Source organism: Oncorhynchus gorbuscha, linkage group LG16 (genome assembly GCF_021184085.1).
Source record: "Oncorhynchus gorbuscha isolate QuinsamMale2020 ecotype Even-year linkage group LG16, OgorEven_v1.0, whole genome shotgun sequence".
Lineage (NCBI taxonomy): Eukaryota > Metazoa > Chordata > Actinopteri > Salmoniformes > Salmonidae > Oncorhynchus > Oncorhynchus gorbuscha.
Window position 1 is genome coordinate 79,468,837 of NC_060188.1, and position 16,904 is coordinate 79,485,740.

Sequence of the window (16,904 nt, forward strand, 5' to 3'; positions counted from 1 at the left end):
GCAAGTTCTCCCACTTAAAAAGATGAGGCCTGTAATTTTTATCATAGGTACACTTCAACTATGACAGACAAATTTAGAAAAAAAATCCAGAAAATCACATTGTAGGATTTTTAATGAATTTATTTGCAAATTATGGTGGAAAATAAGTATTTGGTCACCTACAAACAAGCAAGATTTCTGGCTCTCACAGACCATTATAAATCCTTCTTTAAGAGGCTCCTCTGTCCTCCACTCGTTACCTGTATTAATGGCACCTGTTTGTTCAAACAGGTATAAAAGACACCTGTCCACAACCTCAAAGTCACACTCCAAACTCCACTATGGCCAAGACCAAAGAGCTGTCATTGGAAGACATACAAGACCACTGATAATCTCCCTCGATCTGGGGCTCCACGCAAGATCTCTCCCCGTGGGGTCAAAATGATCACAAGAACGGTGAGCAATAATCCCAGAACCACACAGGGGGACCTAGTGAATGAGAGCTGAGATCAAAGTAACAAAGCCTACCATCAGTAACACACTACGCCGCCAGGGACTCAAATCCTGCAGTGCCAGACGTGTCCCCCTGCTTTAGCCAGTACATGTCCAGGCCCGTCTGAAGTTTGCTAGAGAGCATTTGGATGATCCAGAAGAAGATTGGGAGAATGTCATATGGTCAGATGAAACCAAAATATAACTTTTTGGTAAAAACTCAACTCATCGTGTTTAGAGGATAAAGAATGCTGAGTTGCATCCAAAGAACACCATACCTACTGTGAAGCATACTAATCTGTCATCAGTATTGTAACATAATTAGAATGTTAATATAAGATTTGAATGGATAGAGCTGATCCAAAAGCAGCACTCCCTTTCTTTCTATCCTATCAGACGCTACACATGCTCCAACGATGCAATTAGTGACTGTTCTCCCTGATGCCAGCGCATGTTGTTTTGGGAAATGCATGTTACATCTTCGGCCATTGTAGGAAAGGTCCGTCGTTAAACACTCGTAAGCCTAAATTCCATCGCTATCGGGAAACCGGGCCCTACTCTAGTGCCATCCACATCATCTAGGAGAGAACACAATAGCTCTGTGTGACAAACAGGTGGATAGATTGTTTGTTTTGATTGACTCATTTCTAATCGGCCTCCTGAATGAGAAGTTTGACTGACATCTCTTCCTGCTGGTGATCGCTGAAGTAATGGTCAACTCTGTCCTCACAGCTATTCATCTCCCCCACTTCACTGAAAATCAATTCCCCTCTACAGGAAAACATAGCACAGCCAATACTATTTCACAGTGTTGAGTACATTTTTCCTCTGGACATTTCCATGAATGTTCCGCACAGTATCAGTATGTAGTGTTGGGTTGAAAGAAAACTGAGCTGTAGTCAATACAAGGCCATGCTCCTTTTGAGGAACACTTACATGATGTACATTTCACTTCAACAAAAGCCATTCAGACAAAACAATCTTCAGTGAACTACTTTCATTGTGAGAAAAGTAGCAGGGAAGAGGCATTGGACAGTTATGTACTTTATTAATACTTCTTTACAACACGGAGGAGTGTTACATTAGTCTCCAAATCAGCTGTGGTACATGATAGTCAGTGTGTCATTCATTACTGGGTCTTTTCAGCATCAGAAAAACAAAATAAAATGGTGAAAAAATAAGATAAGAACTGTAGTAGGAAGTAAGTAAGAGGCATCGAGGCTCTCTCCAGGTGTTGGTCTGAAGAGAAGAGTGGAGATTAAATGAAAATTCCACTCAAACTATCTTTTGGTATTGTTTCATTAGTCGCTTCATACTGGGACACATTCTGTATTTTGAAAGTTCTTTATTTTGAAAACTTGATTACTGACATGCAAAACTATCAACAGCAGACTAATGAAACAAATACCAAAAAATAGTTTTGAGTGGTGTTTTCCTTTAAGACCAGGGTTCAGTCCCAAATAGCCCCCTATTCCCTATATAGTGCATTACTTTGGACCAGGACCAGTAGGGAACCCGTCAAAAGTAGTGCACTATATAGGGAATAGGGTGGTATTTGGGACTTACACAGGTTGTAGTAAATGGATAGGTTAACATCCCGGTCAAAGCGCAGACAGTTCTGGAGCTGGTATCTGAAACAGCAAGGATGGTAGAGTACCACACCGGCAGATGCAGATAGAGCCCAGCTCGTGAGAGTGAGGAGACACAGGGAAACAGTGTCCTCCAATACAGACTACAGGATGTGACAATCAAACCAGCCATTGCTTCAAACTGTTAATTCCCAGAGAATGATTGACAAAACCAGTAGGAAGCAAGACAAGTTATTGTTTACTTCTCAAAGAGGATACAGAGCAGAGGGATGAATGTGGAAGTGACCATGAAAGAGATCGGGAAAAACAGCTACAAAAATCCCTTTCATCCCCACCAAAAAACAAACAAATAATTTACAGTACTAATACAGCCCACTCTTCATCCGTTAACAACATGTTGAGCTTTACAAAGGCATCGTCTGCTACACACTACAATACTGGACATCTTTTTTTCAACTTTATTTTCAAATAACTTAAAAATCATTCCCGTTTAAAAGTGCAAATCCATTAAAAGATGAGTTTGACTGGATGGGAAATGGTAATGAAAAGTCAGATGTTCAGTGTTTTTCTTGTGCAAAGTAATGTTATATTAATAATAGTAATGTCTCATAGCTTGCTTTACTTTCTCACATAACTCAATTTCACAATCTGAAACCTTTAGGGATTTCCCATCAGTTCCAGCAACAGAAAATAAACCCCTAATGGTCCCAGAGAGGGAACCCCTAATGGTCCCACAGGGGGAACCCCTAATGGTCCCAGAGAGGGAACCCCTAATGGTCCCAGAGAGGGAACCCCTAATGGTCCCAGAGAGGGAACCCCTAATGGTCCCACAGGGGGAACCCCTAATGGTCCCAGAGAGGGAACCCCTAATGGTCCCAGAGAGGGAACCCCTAATGGTCCCACAGGGGGAACCCCTAATGGTCCCACAGGGGGAACCCCTAATGGTCCCAGAGGGGAACCCCTAATGGTCCCAGAGAGGGAACCCCTAATGGTCCCAGAGAGGGAACCCCTAATGGTTCCAGAGAGGGAACCCCTAATGGTCCCAGAGAGGGAACCCCTAATGGTCCCACAGGGGGAACCCCTAATGGTCCCACAGGGGGAACCCCTAATGGTCCCAGAGAGGGAACCCCTAATGGTCCCAGAGGGGGAACCCCTAATGGTCCCAGAGAGGGAACCCCTAATGGTCCCAGAGAGGGAACCCCTAATGGTCCCAGAGAGGGAACCCATAATGGTCCCAGAGAGGGATATCTTATATCATCTCAACTTTAAAAAAACAAATGGGTCAAAAACCTCCAGGTCTGGTCCCCATTGTGACATGGTCCCATTATACATCATCTTTTAAAACAATAAAGTAAATCATGGAAATATCACAATAAAATAATACAGAGCTAATTGGATAAATGCAGTGTAATGTTTGATGAGCTAAAGAAATGATATTTGTGTGCTGGAACAGAAAGGGAGAGGTTATTGGTTGTTTTCAGTCACGCATGACCTGGGTCTGGGGTCTGTGTACCCCATCTTCCCTTGCCAGGCTTGATGAAGAAACAGGGCTGGAATTAAGGCTGGTATACTGCATACTAGAACAGCCACCCTGATTTCTACCTACATATCCATCTGAGTGATAGGCACAGTAGAGTCTCAGCCATGCTTCACTGGGGAAGCTATCATTTAGGTAAAGGCAGACTGGCAAGAGTCCTTATCTCTGAGCCTTACTGCTAACCAATGAGCTTTGAGTCCCCATCTCTATCCTAACCTGAACTTTATCCGCTTGGTTCTCTCTATTTGGCCTTAACCAGTGTCAACAATCACCAGTGGCAACCATGAGCGAGAGACCCGGGACCATGAGCTCTGAGACAGGCGACAACATTAGACAATTCCCAGTGAAGGCAACATTTTCAAGTAAACACTAAAGAAGGACGAAGGAAAAAATAAAAACAAAACATTTGGGAAAATAAAGGGTGGTGGTTATGAGGAACCGGTCATTTATAGTGAGTGAAATAGAACAAAAAACTAGTGGAAAAAAGACATCCTTCCAGGGGTGTAGAGTTCATTTAAGGGGCTGATGTTCATCCCGGCTCAGCCCAGAATGTGTGAAGTAGTGATTTGGGTAACAGTCTCTGTGATTCGTTCTCTCCCAGCAAAGGTGGGTGTGTGTTAGTCTGGTTGAGTCTGGATTAGGTTTTCTGTTCTGCTCCGGCTGTGGGGGAGGGTGTGCTCTCTGGTTTCAGGATCTGATACGTGATGAGGTATTCTGGGTACGCCTGAGGAATACAGTGGGACAGGACAGATGAGTCATTGTTATGGGTCTGTTATGGGTCTGTTTGTGGTGTGTGTGTGTGTGTGTGCGCGTCTGCAAGCTTCGCATCCGAAACAGCTTGGAACAGCTTGGAACAGCTTGGAACAGCTTGGAACAGTTTGGAACATATATTATGACGACATTTTGAGACATTTTTGTTAGTTTTGGTCTTTGGCAAGGGTTTTTCCAGCTGTTCGTGAACACAACATTTTTCTTGAGGCAAGCCGAAGTCTACGTCCCTTCGTCAGTGATTGGTCAACAGTATGGATTCTTCAATTAAGTATTTGTCATTCAACGAGCGACGAATCAATTTCACCCACATTTTTTCACTTGAGAAATACTGCACCATCTTAGATGTAAAATTGCGTGAATTAGATCTCCTCGACAAAAACAACAATTAAACAATGTATACGAAATGCTTCAGTCTGGTTTTAGACCCCATCATAGCACTGAGACGGCACTTGTGAAGGTGGTAAATGACATTTTGATGGCATCGGACCGAGGCTCTGCATCTGTCCTCGTGCTCCTAGACCTTAGTGCTGCTTTTGATACCATCGATCACCACATTCTTTTGGAGAGATTGGAAACCCAAATTGGTCTACACGGACATGTTCTGGCCTGGTTTAGGTCTTATCTGTCGGAAAGATATCAGTTTGTCTCTGTGAATGGTTTGTCCTCTGACAAATCAACTGTACATTTCGGTGTTCCTCAAGGTTCTGTTTTAGGACCACTATTGTTTTCACTATATATTTTACCTCTTGGGGATGTTATTCGAAAACATAATGTAAACTTTCACTGCTATGCGGATGACACACAGCTGTACATTTCAATGAAACATGGTGAAGCACCAAAATTGCCCTCGCTAGAAGCATGTGTTTCAGACATAAGGAAGTGGATGGCTGCAAACTTTCTACTATTAAACTCGGACAAAACAGAGATGCTTGTTCTAGGTCCCAAGAAACAAAGAGATCTTCTGTTGAATCTGACAATTAATCTTAATGGTTGTACAGTCGTCTCAAATAAAACTGTGAAGGACCTCGGCGTTACTCTGGACCCTGATCTCTCTTTTGAAGAACATATCAAGACCATTTCGAGGACAGCTTTTTTCCATCTACGTAACATTGCAAAAATCAGAAACTTTCTGTCCAAAAATGATGCAGAAAAATCAATCCATGCTTTTGTCACTTCTAGGTTAGACTACTGCAATGCTCTATTTTCCGGCTACCCGGATAAAGCACTAAATAAACTTCAGTTAGTGCTAAATACGGCTGCTAGAATCCTGACTAGAACCAAAAAATTTGATCATATTACTCCAGTGCTAGCCTCTCTACACTGGCTTCCTGTCAAAGCAAGGGCTGATTTCAAGGTTTTACTGCTAACCTACAAAGCATTACATGGGCTTGCTCCTACCTACCTCTCTGATTTGGTCCTGCCGTACATACCTACACGTACGCTACGGTCACAAGACGCAGGCCTCCTAATTGTCCCTAGAATTTCTAAGCAAACAGCTGGAGGCAGGGTTTTCTCCTATAGAGCTCCATTTTTATGGAACGGTCTGCCTACCCATGTCAGAGACGCAAACTCGGTCTCAACCTTTAAGTCTTTACTGAAGACTCATCTCTTCAGTGGGTCATATGATTGAGTGTAGTCTGGCCCAGGAGTGGGAAGGTGAACGGAAAGGCTCTGGAGCAACGAACCGCCCTTGCTGTCTCTGCCTGGCCGGTTCCCCTTTTTCCACTGGGATTCTCTGCCTCTAACCCTGTTACGGGGGCTGAGTCACTGGCTTGCTGGGGCTCTCTCATGCCGTCCCTGGGGGGGTGCGTCACCTGGGTGGGTTGATTCACTGTTGTGGTCGGCCTGTCTGGGTTTCCTCCCCCCTTGGGTTGTACCGTGTCGGAGATCTTTGTGGGCTATACTCGGCCTTGTCTCAGGATGGTAAGTTGGTGGTTGAAGATTTCCCTCTAGTGGTGTGGGGGCTGTGCTTTGGCAAAGTGGGTGGGGTTATATCCTTCCTGTTTGGCCCTGTCCGGGGTGTCCTCGGATGGGGCCACAGTGTCTCCTGACCCCTCCTGTCTCAGCCTCCAGTATTTATGCTGCAGTAGTTTATGTGTCGGGGGCTAGGGTCAGTTTGTTTATCTGGAGTACTTCTCCTGTCCTATTCGGTGTCCTGTGTAAATCTAAGTGTGCGTTCTCTAATTCTCTCCTTCTCTCTTTCTTTCTCTCTCTCGGAGGACCTGAGCCCTAGGACCATGCCCCAGGACTACCTGACATGATGACTCCTTGCTGTCCCCAGTCCACCTGGCCATGCTGCTGCTCCAGTTTCAACTGGCCTGGGCCCTAGGACCATGTCCCAGGACTACCTGACATGAGGACTCCTTGCTGTCCCCAGTCCACCTGGCCATGCTCCTGCTCCAGTTTCAACTGTTCTGCCTTACTATTATTCAACCATGCTGGTCATTTATGAACATTTGAACATCTTGGCCACGTTCTGTTATAATCTCCACCCGGCACAGCCAGAAGAGGACTGGCCACCCCACATATGCTCTCTCTAATTCTCTCTTTCTTTCTCTCTCTCGGAGGACCTGAGCCCTAGGACCGTACCCCAGGACTACCTGACATGATGGCTCCTTGCTGTCCCCAGTCCACCTGACTGTGCTGCTGCTCCAGTTTCAACTGTTCTGCCTTATTATTATTTGACCATGCTGGTCATTTATGAACATTTGAACATCTTGGTCATGTTCTGTTATAATCTCTACCCGGCACAGCCAGAAGAGGACTGGCCACCCCACATAGCCCGGTTCCTCTCTAGGTTTCTTCCTAGGTTTTGGCCTTTCTAGGGAGTTTTTCCTAGCCACCGTGCTTTTACACCTGCATTGTTTGCTGTTTGGGGTTTTAGGCTGGGCTTCTGTACAGCACTTTGAGATATCAGCTGATGTACGAAGGGCTATATAAATAAATTTGATTTGATTTGATTTGAATTAATGACAGACTTCTTGATTTATTTTAGATATATTCGGACTATTCTGTTCTACAGCATCTCAATATGGACAAACAGTTGTTTTGCTGGCTAAGCGCCAGCTGAACTGAAGCATGCTGAGGCCTTTAGACTGACCTGTTCTCCTCTGTAGATGACATATTCTGCGTACGCCAGTCCGTTGACACTGGGCCGGCCGATTACTGAGTGGTGTCCAGGGGGGGCGTGGGCCATCTTCATGGCACTGAACTGGAGGAAGGACTTGCCCAGGGTCACTCTGCAGAACAACATCTGCCTGCAACACACAACAACCCAACACACACACACCTGTAATAAACAACCTAGTAACACACATCAGAATACTATACGCAACATTAATTCATTCATAACACACACATCAGAACACCACATACAACGGCTTGCAATACACAACGTCACCACACAGATTATAACACCAGCATACATCACACATATTATTTATGAACGTCTGGAGTGAGTCTGACCTGTGGCAGAGGTAGCAGGAACGGTCTTTGTGAGTGGGGCAGCCTGTGCCCCCCCCTATCCCGTACACGTACTGGTTACTCTTCGAGGAGTTCTCTGCAAAATAGATGCCCGCTCCGAACATGCCTCCGATGTAGGCATGCCGCTCGTCAAAGCCCTTATGGATGATAGCGTTGATGAATGGAGAACCTGACAGAGGAGAGGAAGAGAAGGGGAGGAAAGAGAAGAGGGAAAATCGATGTCAAAATCAACTTTGATTCAGCATAGATGTTATAACAGAGAACCCACTGTTTCTTCACCAGAATTGACAGGTAAGCCTGCAGAGGTACTGCTATCTTACCGTGGAAGAGCATGCGTTCGTTGTGATGGTTGTGGTTTTCATCAGCGATCTCTTTCTGTCTGTGTGAGTATCTCTCCCTCAACTTCTTATTCACCACCTTCTGGATCTACAGACAGACAGACCACACACAGTCAGACTCATTCACAGATACAGAGACAACAGAATGACCTAAATACGAAAATCTTTCACAGACTGGTGTTTGTTGAGGACATAAAAGGAATTTTGGGAGGTTGTCTCCTCTCCAGGTGCCTATGACTCACCTTTAGAATGTTGTACCTGCTGAAGACCCCACCTGCGTTGCCCCCGTCCCGGTGTTCTCGGATCGTACTTTGCAACTGCAAGCAGATACACACAGCTAGGGTCAGAACGAGGAGAGTACTGCACAGGGCACCTACATCAGTGGATCAACATTGTTTCCATTGTAGAAACAGATAATGATGTAGAGTACATACTTCCTCTTCTACAGACTGGAACTCCTTATCGTCCGTGGCCAGGTCTATGAGCACCGTACCCTGACTGGCACAGTGGAACGTCAGGTACGGATTAGCACCTGGAGCAGAGAGACAATAACACAATAACAACAAATGAGAAACCACGGTAACAGCGCTAACAGGCGATGTTCTATAAGTAGGAGGTTGTGCTGAGAGACATCAGGTATGAGTTAGCAGCAGTGTCATCTGTTGTTTCATAAGCGGTTAAACAGTCCTTCTGAAAAACATTCAAATCTCTTCAGCCAGTGTGGCCAATAAGGCAGGTTTATAAGAAAGTGCTTAAATAATAAATCAATAAGGAATAAGATGAATGGAATATGGATGTGATCCAGCATGCAGAATCTTGGCTGAGCTCTGGCTCTCTGACCTTGCTGTCCTCTCAGGAGTCTCTCCACGCCTTTGACGAGTTTGTGGCGGTGACCGTAGGCGTTGATCCCAATCTCCTTCAGCTCCTCGTGGCCCATATCAGCCAGGACATCCAGCGAAATCTACATGGAAACAGAGCACATTCAGCCAACCAGAGTAGGGGCAGAGGACAGCCTGCTCTAAACATAGCCAATCAGATTGGGGGGAGGAGTCAGACTGTCCAAACACATCCAATCATAATATCATTAGAATCAAGGGACACTAACAGTGCAGAGAACAGCAAGTCACCGTCTACTGCTAATGTGACATTTGGAATGACAAATCAGAACACTTAAAATTCCATTAAAAAAGTCTATTTTGGATTTATTTTTCATTTTAATTTCTCTCTCATCTCTTATTAAATTGTAGTCGCTGGTAGGGTTGCACATTTTGGCTGAATATTCTGGGGTGGAAACTTTCCGAGGGAATTAACGGGAATATATGCAAATTAATATTAATACCATTTAAATGTCGATATTTCTTGCATTGGATAAATTTACCATATCATATGGAGACAGAAACAAACATTGTACCTTATAATAGGTAGACATAATTGCTAATGACTAAATCCTTCCAATATAAATTTTAAAAACAATTTAATTACGAATTGAACTCTAATTAAATGAGTTGACTCTTCACATGGGATGATTTCACTGAACAACAAAATAAAGGGAATATTGAATGATCCCCAATGATCCATCGCATCATATGTAAAATGATCGTCTAGAAACTAAGGCGTTGGTTGTCTTCCTCTCAGGCTTCCATGTCTTCTCCCTGGACCTCCTCAATGTCCACCTCTTGAACAACAGACTCTGAGGCCTCATCTTCACTGTCACTTTCCAACTTTGTTGATGATGGCTCATTGTCAGACTCAAAAAGCCTCAAATTTGCCCGGATGGCCACTAATTTCTCAACCTTTGTATTGGTCAGCCTGTTGCGTGCTTTGGTGTGCGTGTTCTCAAACAAGGACCAGTTGCGCTCTGACACGGCTGATGTTGGTGGGATGTGGAGGATGATGGCGGCAACAGGGGAAAGCCTCAGATCCACAAAGTCCCTTCCACCAGGTGGCTGGTGAGATATGTTGGCACTACTGCCATATTGCATCTCCATCCCAAAGCCCTTGCTTGGAAGTGTACTTTGCCAGACTGCCGAGAATCTTGCTCTCATCCAGGCCAAGGTGGCGAGACACAGTAGTGATGACACCATAGGCCTTGTTGATCTCTGCACCAGACAGGATGCTCTTGCCAGGATACTTGGGGTCCAACATGTACGCTGCGGCGTGTATGGGCTTCAGGCAGAAGTCTTAGCGCTTTTTGATGTATTTCAGAACTGTAGTTTCCTCTGCTTGGAGCAACAGTGAAGTGGGCAGGGCAGTACTGACTTGTTCTCTGACATCTGCAAGCAGAGTCTGAACATCAGACAGGATGGCATTGACTCCCTCAATCCTTGCAATAGTTACTGCTATAGGTTTCAGGAGTTTCAGGCTGCTTACCACTCTCTCTCAAAATACATCATCCAGGAGGATCCTCTTGATGGGGCAGTCCATATCAGCAGACTGTGACATGGTCATTTCTTGACCTCTTCCCCTTTAGGCGACTGTCAAACATGTCAAACATGATGACAACACCACCCCAACGGGTGGGCAGTTTCAATGTGGTGCTCTTATTCTTCTCACTTTGCTTGGTGAGGTAGATTGCTGCTATAACTTGATGACCCTTCACATACCTAAACATTTCCCTGGCTCTCTTGTATCCATTGAGTGTATCCATTGTTTTCAGTGCCATGATGTCCTTGAGGAGCAGATTCAATGCATGAGCAGCACAGCCAATGGGTGTGATGTGAGAGTAGGACTCCTCCACTTTAGACCAAGCAGCCTTCATGTTCACAGCATTGTCTGTCACCAGTGCAAATACCTTCTGTGGTCCAAGGTCATTGATGACTGCTTTCAGTTATTCTGCAATGTAGAGACCGGTGTGTCTGTTTTCCCTTGTGTCTGTGCTCTTGTAGAATACTGGTTGAGGGGTGGAGATGTAGTTAATTATTCCTTGCCCACAAACATTTGACCACCCATCAGAGATGATTGCAATACAGTCTGCTTTCTCTATGATTTGCTTAACCTTCACTTGAAATCTGCATCCAGCAAATTAGTAGATAAAGCATGTCTGGTTGGAGGGGTGTATGCTGGGCGAAGAACATTCAGAAATCTCTTCCAAATAGACATTGCCTGTGAGCATCAGAGGTAAACCAGTTGCATACACAGCTCGAGCAAGACATTCATCAGAATTCCTCTGACTACGTTCCTCCATTCAGTCAAAAAAACCTTCTGATTCCAGGAGGACCATGAGCTGTTGCTATTGATAAGGTGTCTGATTCATCATTTTCACCTCGAACAGAAGAAGAGGGACTTTTGTCAGGTTGCTTGTTGTGAGCGCTGAGGGAACTTTATGCACTTGGCCAGATGATTCTGCATCTTTGTTGCATTCTTCACATATGATTTGGCACCGTATTTGCAAATGTACACAGCTTTTCCTTCTCCATTAGCTGCAGTGAAATGTCTCCACACATCAGATAGTGCCCATGGCATTTTCCTGTAAAGATTAGAAAAATTTAAAAAACAAATATAATTCCATGTTCAGATAAATAGTTAAGCAGTTCGATTAAACAACTCCTTTATAAGATGCATGTTTTAAAATTAAACACGCATGGAAACAGGTGAATTAACATTCCTCAGTTAGCAGGCTCAAGCAAGCTAAACCCCACATGGTAGCAGAAACTAACTCGCAGAAATTGTTAACAAGTTAGAAATTATTTAAACACACTTTGTTATAGGCTACTATTTAAAAAAAAACATGTATGTCATATAAAATGTATTCACCCCACCCATTATTGCAATCAAAACTTACTAGAAAGCATGTAGTCCTTCGCTCAGACAGTATAGTAGTGTCGGCTCAATCTCATTAGTGCGCAAGATCTTGAGAATCAGCTGTAGATGTGATGGAAGAGTGCACTGCACATGTGATGGAAGAATGTACTGTGCATGCAGAGGGTTGCTATTCCATTGAATTGGGGATAGTTTAACCAAAATATGCCACAAGACCAAGAATTGCTTTGTGTATCTCACAAAAAAAGGTTCACTGTTATAAGCTATCCTTTTTGATGAATTTAAGCAAAATTACCAAAATTCACGGCCTTAATGAACTTCCCATGGAAAATGTCTGGAAAAATTCTGGAAATTTACCGGAAAGTTTCCAACCCTTGTCGCTGGGGCCCTTCTTCTATCCCTTCTTGCAGCCTACCATGACCCATTGTACCAAGACATGAGTCAGGTTCAGAGCTCTCCCTCTCTCTCGGCCACCCTCAGTCATCAGGCCAGTGCAGTGAGTTGTTTAAAATCTCTCCACCCACTGAGGGGATAAACTTAGCATGTGGAGGAGAAGACGATGGGGAGAAGAGAGGGATTTAAATGGGTGACTCACTACTAAACTGCATGTTCACTGGTCAACAAGACTGGCGAATCCTTTTTCACAGCAGCATGCATCATCATCATCATCATCATGCAGCCCACACACAAACACAAACCTTCAGATATGGACAAATAAACAAACGCTCACACAATCGCATATCGAGAGTATAACGTTGAGACTGTATGTAGAGGCCGTGGTGTGAGTGTGGGGTGTGTTAGTGACTGTGTATGGAGGACCCTTGATTTTTTTATTCACTGAGCAATTATCCCCTGAATTATCTCTCACAAACCCAAAGAGCCTCATCCTTGGCTATCTCAAAGAGCCTCAAACTATTGACCCGGTTTAAACAATCAGGAAAAGAAACCTGTCTGATTTTTTCCGCTCTCCAGACCTCACTCTGCTCCCCACTGTAGGCATTCATCTGCTCATCTATGTGAAAATGAAAGCCCTCTCCGTCCCAGCATCCCTACTGTGTCCCCAGCCTGTTTTCACCTGGCATGGAACTCCACACTCTCAACGCTCTGCGTGGAACCCAACATTCCCCCTAAAACCAATCAGCAGTGGGATGAAGAGGTCAGCCTAAACTATCCTGCTGGAGACAAGGAGATACAGGGCACTTGGAGCTGCTGCAGGTACACGCAGAGAGGGGAGGGAGGAAGAGAAAGGAAGAGCAGGTGATAGAGAAGAGTGGGGGCAGTCTACTCTACATGATGAGGGTAATTTCAGTGTCTGGCCATGCAGCATGGTAAAGTCTGAGATGATCTGTTTCTCTGGATGAGGCAGGCAGTCAATACTACTGACTGACTGTGGAAAACTCCAGTAAAAAGACCAGCTGTAGACAGAGAAGCATGGATGACAGGTAGATTGAGAGTTGAGCTTTTTAGGTTTATGGCGTGAGTGACAAGAGGTGTATGATTGGGCAACAGTAAACATGAAAGTGATTGGCTCGTACAGGGACCACAAGGATACGTGCATTTACCTGTTCCTTCTGGAAGATGTCACGCAGGTGCTCCAACCCCAAGCTCTTCAGGAACTGGCTGATCTTCATGTCTACAATAGCTGTTGAATGAAACATAAAATAGACAAGACTGCTTAAATACTGTGAGACAAATCAGGCTAACTGTTTCTCATATGTATAAGAGTATGATGCGAGGTCATTTTAATCATTGTTGATGTCAAAGAAAAATGTCCAAGTTGTATAATATTATAATATACTGTATATAAAAGTCGGAGGGTTTACGTACTCTCTTTGTCCTTCCTGTCGGAGCCGGTGGCTCCATCTGCAGGACCAGTGGCTCCAGCCACAGTGAGCTCGCTGAGGGACCCGGCCAGGTTGTCTATGCTGCTGGCTGCAGACAAGCAGGAGGGCGTGGAGGCTGGAGAGATGACCGCTGTACTGACCACTGAGGCGCTGACCACCGTGGCCTGAGGCTTGAAGCAGCTGGGCAGGGCGTCTGGAGGCATGGCATCTATCAGCAGCGCTCTGATGTCATCAGCCTGAGACAGAGGAGACAAGAAACGGACAATGTAATGAGGATTATATAGTAAAGATATTCATTGATTTACACAGTAATCCATATACAGGGCATTCGGAATGTTTTCAGACCCCTTCACTCTTTCCACATTTTGTTACATTACAACCTTATTCCAAAATGGATGAAATACATTTTTCCCCTCAATCTACACACAATACCCCATAATGACAAAGCGAAAAGAGGTTTAAAAAAAACAAAAATACCTTATTTGCATAAGTATTAAGACACTTTGCTATGAGACTCGAAATTGAACTCAGGTGCATCCCGTTTCCATTGATCATCCTTGAGATGTTTCTACAACTTGATTAGAGTCCACCTGTGGTAAATCCAATTGATTGGACATGATTTGGAAAGGCACACATCTGTCTATATGAGGTCCCACTGTTGACAGTGCATGTCAGAGAAAAAAAACAAGCCATGAGGTCGAAGGAATTATCTGTAGAGCTCCGAGACAGGACTGTGTCGAGGGACAGATCTGGGGAAGGGTACCAAAAAATGTCTGCACCATTGAAGGTCCCCAAGAACCCAGTGGCCTCCATCATTCTTAAATGGAAGAAGTTTGAAACCACCAAGACTTCCTAGAGCTTCAGAGTTGTTCTGTGGAGATGTATTGAGTAAAGGGTCTGAATTCATATGTTTTTGCTTTGTCATTATGGGGTACTGTGTGTAGATTGATTCATGTTTAAAAAATAATAATTTTTTAATAAGACTAATGTAATAAAAAGTGAAGGGGTTTGAATATTTTCCGAATGCACTGTAGCACATTAATCAGAAGGAAGGTCAATCACCGAAGCTTCTCATAATCAGAACATGGTTCAAATCAGTGAGGACCTCATAACAAGCTACGGTTGTGTATTACAGTATTACATGGCAGAGTGAGGTCATTCCTTGAGGTAATTACAAATGTGTGTGTGTGCATCCATGTATATCCATGTGTGTGTATATACCGTAGCCAGGTCCAGTGGCGCCTGTCCCTCCTGGTTCTTCATGCTAGGGTCAGCTCCGTGGGCCAGTAGCAGAGCACATAGCTGGGTCCGGCCTTTCTGAGCCGCCTCGTGGAGCGGGGTGAAGGCCCACTTATCTGTAGCGTTCACACACGTGTTGTACTTGATCAGGAGAGCAGCTATATCCACATGCTGAGGGAGAAACAGGATACGGTTAGGCTAAATCTGAATGTATGAATAAAAAATGTGTCATTCAATGAACTAAATAGTGAATCAGTTAAATCCATGGCTCATCATATTATCATAGAATCATATAATTTACACATCCCTTCATATCAACCCTCCATATCAACCCCCCATATCAACCCTCCATATCAACACTCCAGTGTCCTCTTAAGGCCATGGGCCTTAAGAGGACACTGGCACACAGGCAGTCAAAGCAGCACATTGGCCGATACTTGGACTGGTGCAGCAGCAAGAGGAGGAGGAGCAGGAACCATGTCAAGGGGCAGCAGGGTGGGTGCTGGACTGAACCCAGGACTGTTATGTCAGCAGCAGGAAGAGGAGGAGGAGTAGGAACCATGTCAAGGGGCAGCAGGGTGGGTGCTGGACTGAACCCAGGACTGTTATGTCAGCAGGAAGAGGAGGAGGAGCAGGAACCATGCCAAGGGGCAGCAGGGTGGGTGCTGGACTGAACCCAGGACTGTTATGTCTGCAGCAAGAGGAGGAGGAGTAGGAACCATGCCAAGGGGCAGCAGGGTGGGTGCTGGACTGAACCCAGGACTGTTATGTCAGCAGCAGCAAGAGGAGGAGTAGGAACCATGTCAAGGGGCAGCAGGGTGGGTGCTGGACTGAACCCAGGACTGTTATGTCAGCAGGAAGAGGAGGAGGAGTAGGAACCATGCCAAGGGGCAGCAGGGTGGGTGCTGGACTGAACCCAGGACTGTTATGTCAGCAGCAGGAAGAGGAGGAGGAGCAGGAACCATGCCAAGGGGCAGCAGGGTGGGTGCTGGACTGAACCCAGGACTGTTATGTCAGCAGCAGGAAGAGGAGGAGGAGCAGGAACCATGTCAAGGGGCAGCAGGGTGGGTGCTGGACTGAACCCAGGACTGTTATGTCAGCAGCAGGAGGAGGAGGAGGAGCAGGAACCATGTCAAGGGGCAGCAGGGTGGGTGCTGGACTGAACCCAGGACTGTTATGTCAGCAGCAGGAAGAGGAGGAGGAGTAGGAACCATGCCAAGGGGCAGCAGGGTGGGTGCTGGACTGAACCCAGGACTGTTATGTCAGCAGCAGGAAGAGGAGGAGGAGTAGGAACCATGCCAAGGGGCAGCAGGGTGGGCGCTGGACTGAACCCAGGACTGTTATGTCAGCAGCAGGAAGAGGAGGAGGAGCAGGAACCATGTCAAGGGGCAGCAGGGTGGGTGCTGGACTGAACCCAGGACTGTTATGTCTGCAGCAAGAGGAGGAGGAGTAGGAACCATGCCAAGGGGCAGCAGGGTGGGTGCTGGACTGAACCCAGGACTGTTATGTCAGCAGCAGGAAGAGGAGGAGGAGCAGGAACCATGTCAAGGGGCAGCAGGGTGGGTGCTGGACTGAACCCAGGACTGTTATGTCAGCAGCAGGAAGAGGAGGAGGAGTAGGAACCATGCCAAGGGGCAGCAGGGTGGGCGCTGGACTGAACCCAGGACTGTTATGTCAGCAGCAGGAAGAGGAGGAGGAGCAGGAACCATGTCAAGGGGCAGCAGGGTGGGTGCTGGACTGAACCCAGGACTGTTATGTCAGCAGCAGGAAGAGGAGGAGGAGCAGGAACCATGCCAAGGGGCAGCAGGGTGGGTGCTGGACTGAACCCAGGACTGTTATGTCTGCAGCAAGAGGAGGAGGAGCAGGAACCATG

The 16,904-nt window shown here is 45.6% G+C and overlaps 1 protein-coding gene across 3 annotated transcripts in view; it reads right to left on the bottom strand.

The window, feature by feature from the left end:
- Positions 1-1,502: 1,502 nt before the first annotated feature.
- tnksa (tankyrase, TRF1-interacting ankyrin-related ADP-ribose polymerase a) overlaps positions 1,503-16,904 on the bottom strand; it is a 175,574-nt gene continuing 160,172 nt past the window's right edge. For all 3 annotated transcript variants that reach the window (XM_046304579.1, XM_046304580.1, XM_046304581.1), the window contains 10 exons: positions 15,014-15,202; positions 13,776-14,028; positions 13,511-13,590; positions 9,030-9,150; positions 8,624-8,721; positions 8,432-8,506; positions 8,172-8,277; positions 7,834-8,020; positions 7,469-7,625; positions 1,503-4,321 (listed from right to left, as the gene is read on the bottom strand). In XM_046304579.1, coding sequence (XP_046160535.1) covers positions 4,235-4,321; positions 7,469-7,625; positions 7,834-8,020; positions 8,172-8,277; positions 8,432-8,506; positions 8,624-8,721; positions 9,030-9,150; positions 13,511-13,590; positions 13,776-14,028; positions 15,014-15,202 — 1,353 coding nt within the window. In that variant the 3' untranslated portion in view covers positions 1,503-4,234. The remainder of the gene's footprint in view (positions 4,322-7,468; positions 7,626-7,833; positions 8,021-8,171; positions 8,278-8,431; positions 8,507-8,623; positions 8,722-9,029; positions 9,151-13,510; positions 13,591-13,775; positions 14,029-15,013; positions 15,203-16,904) is intronic.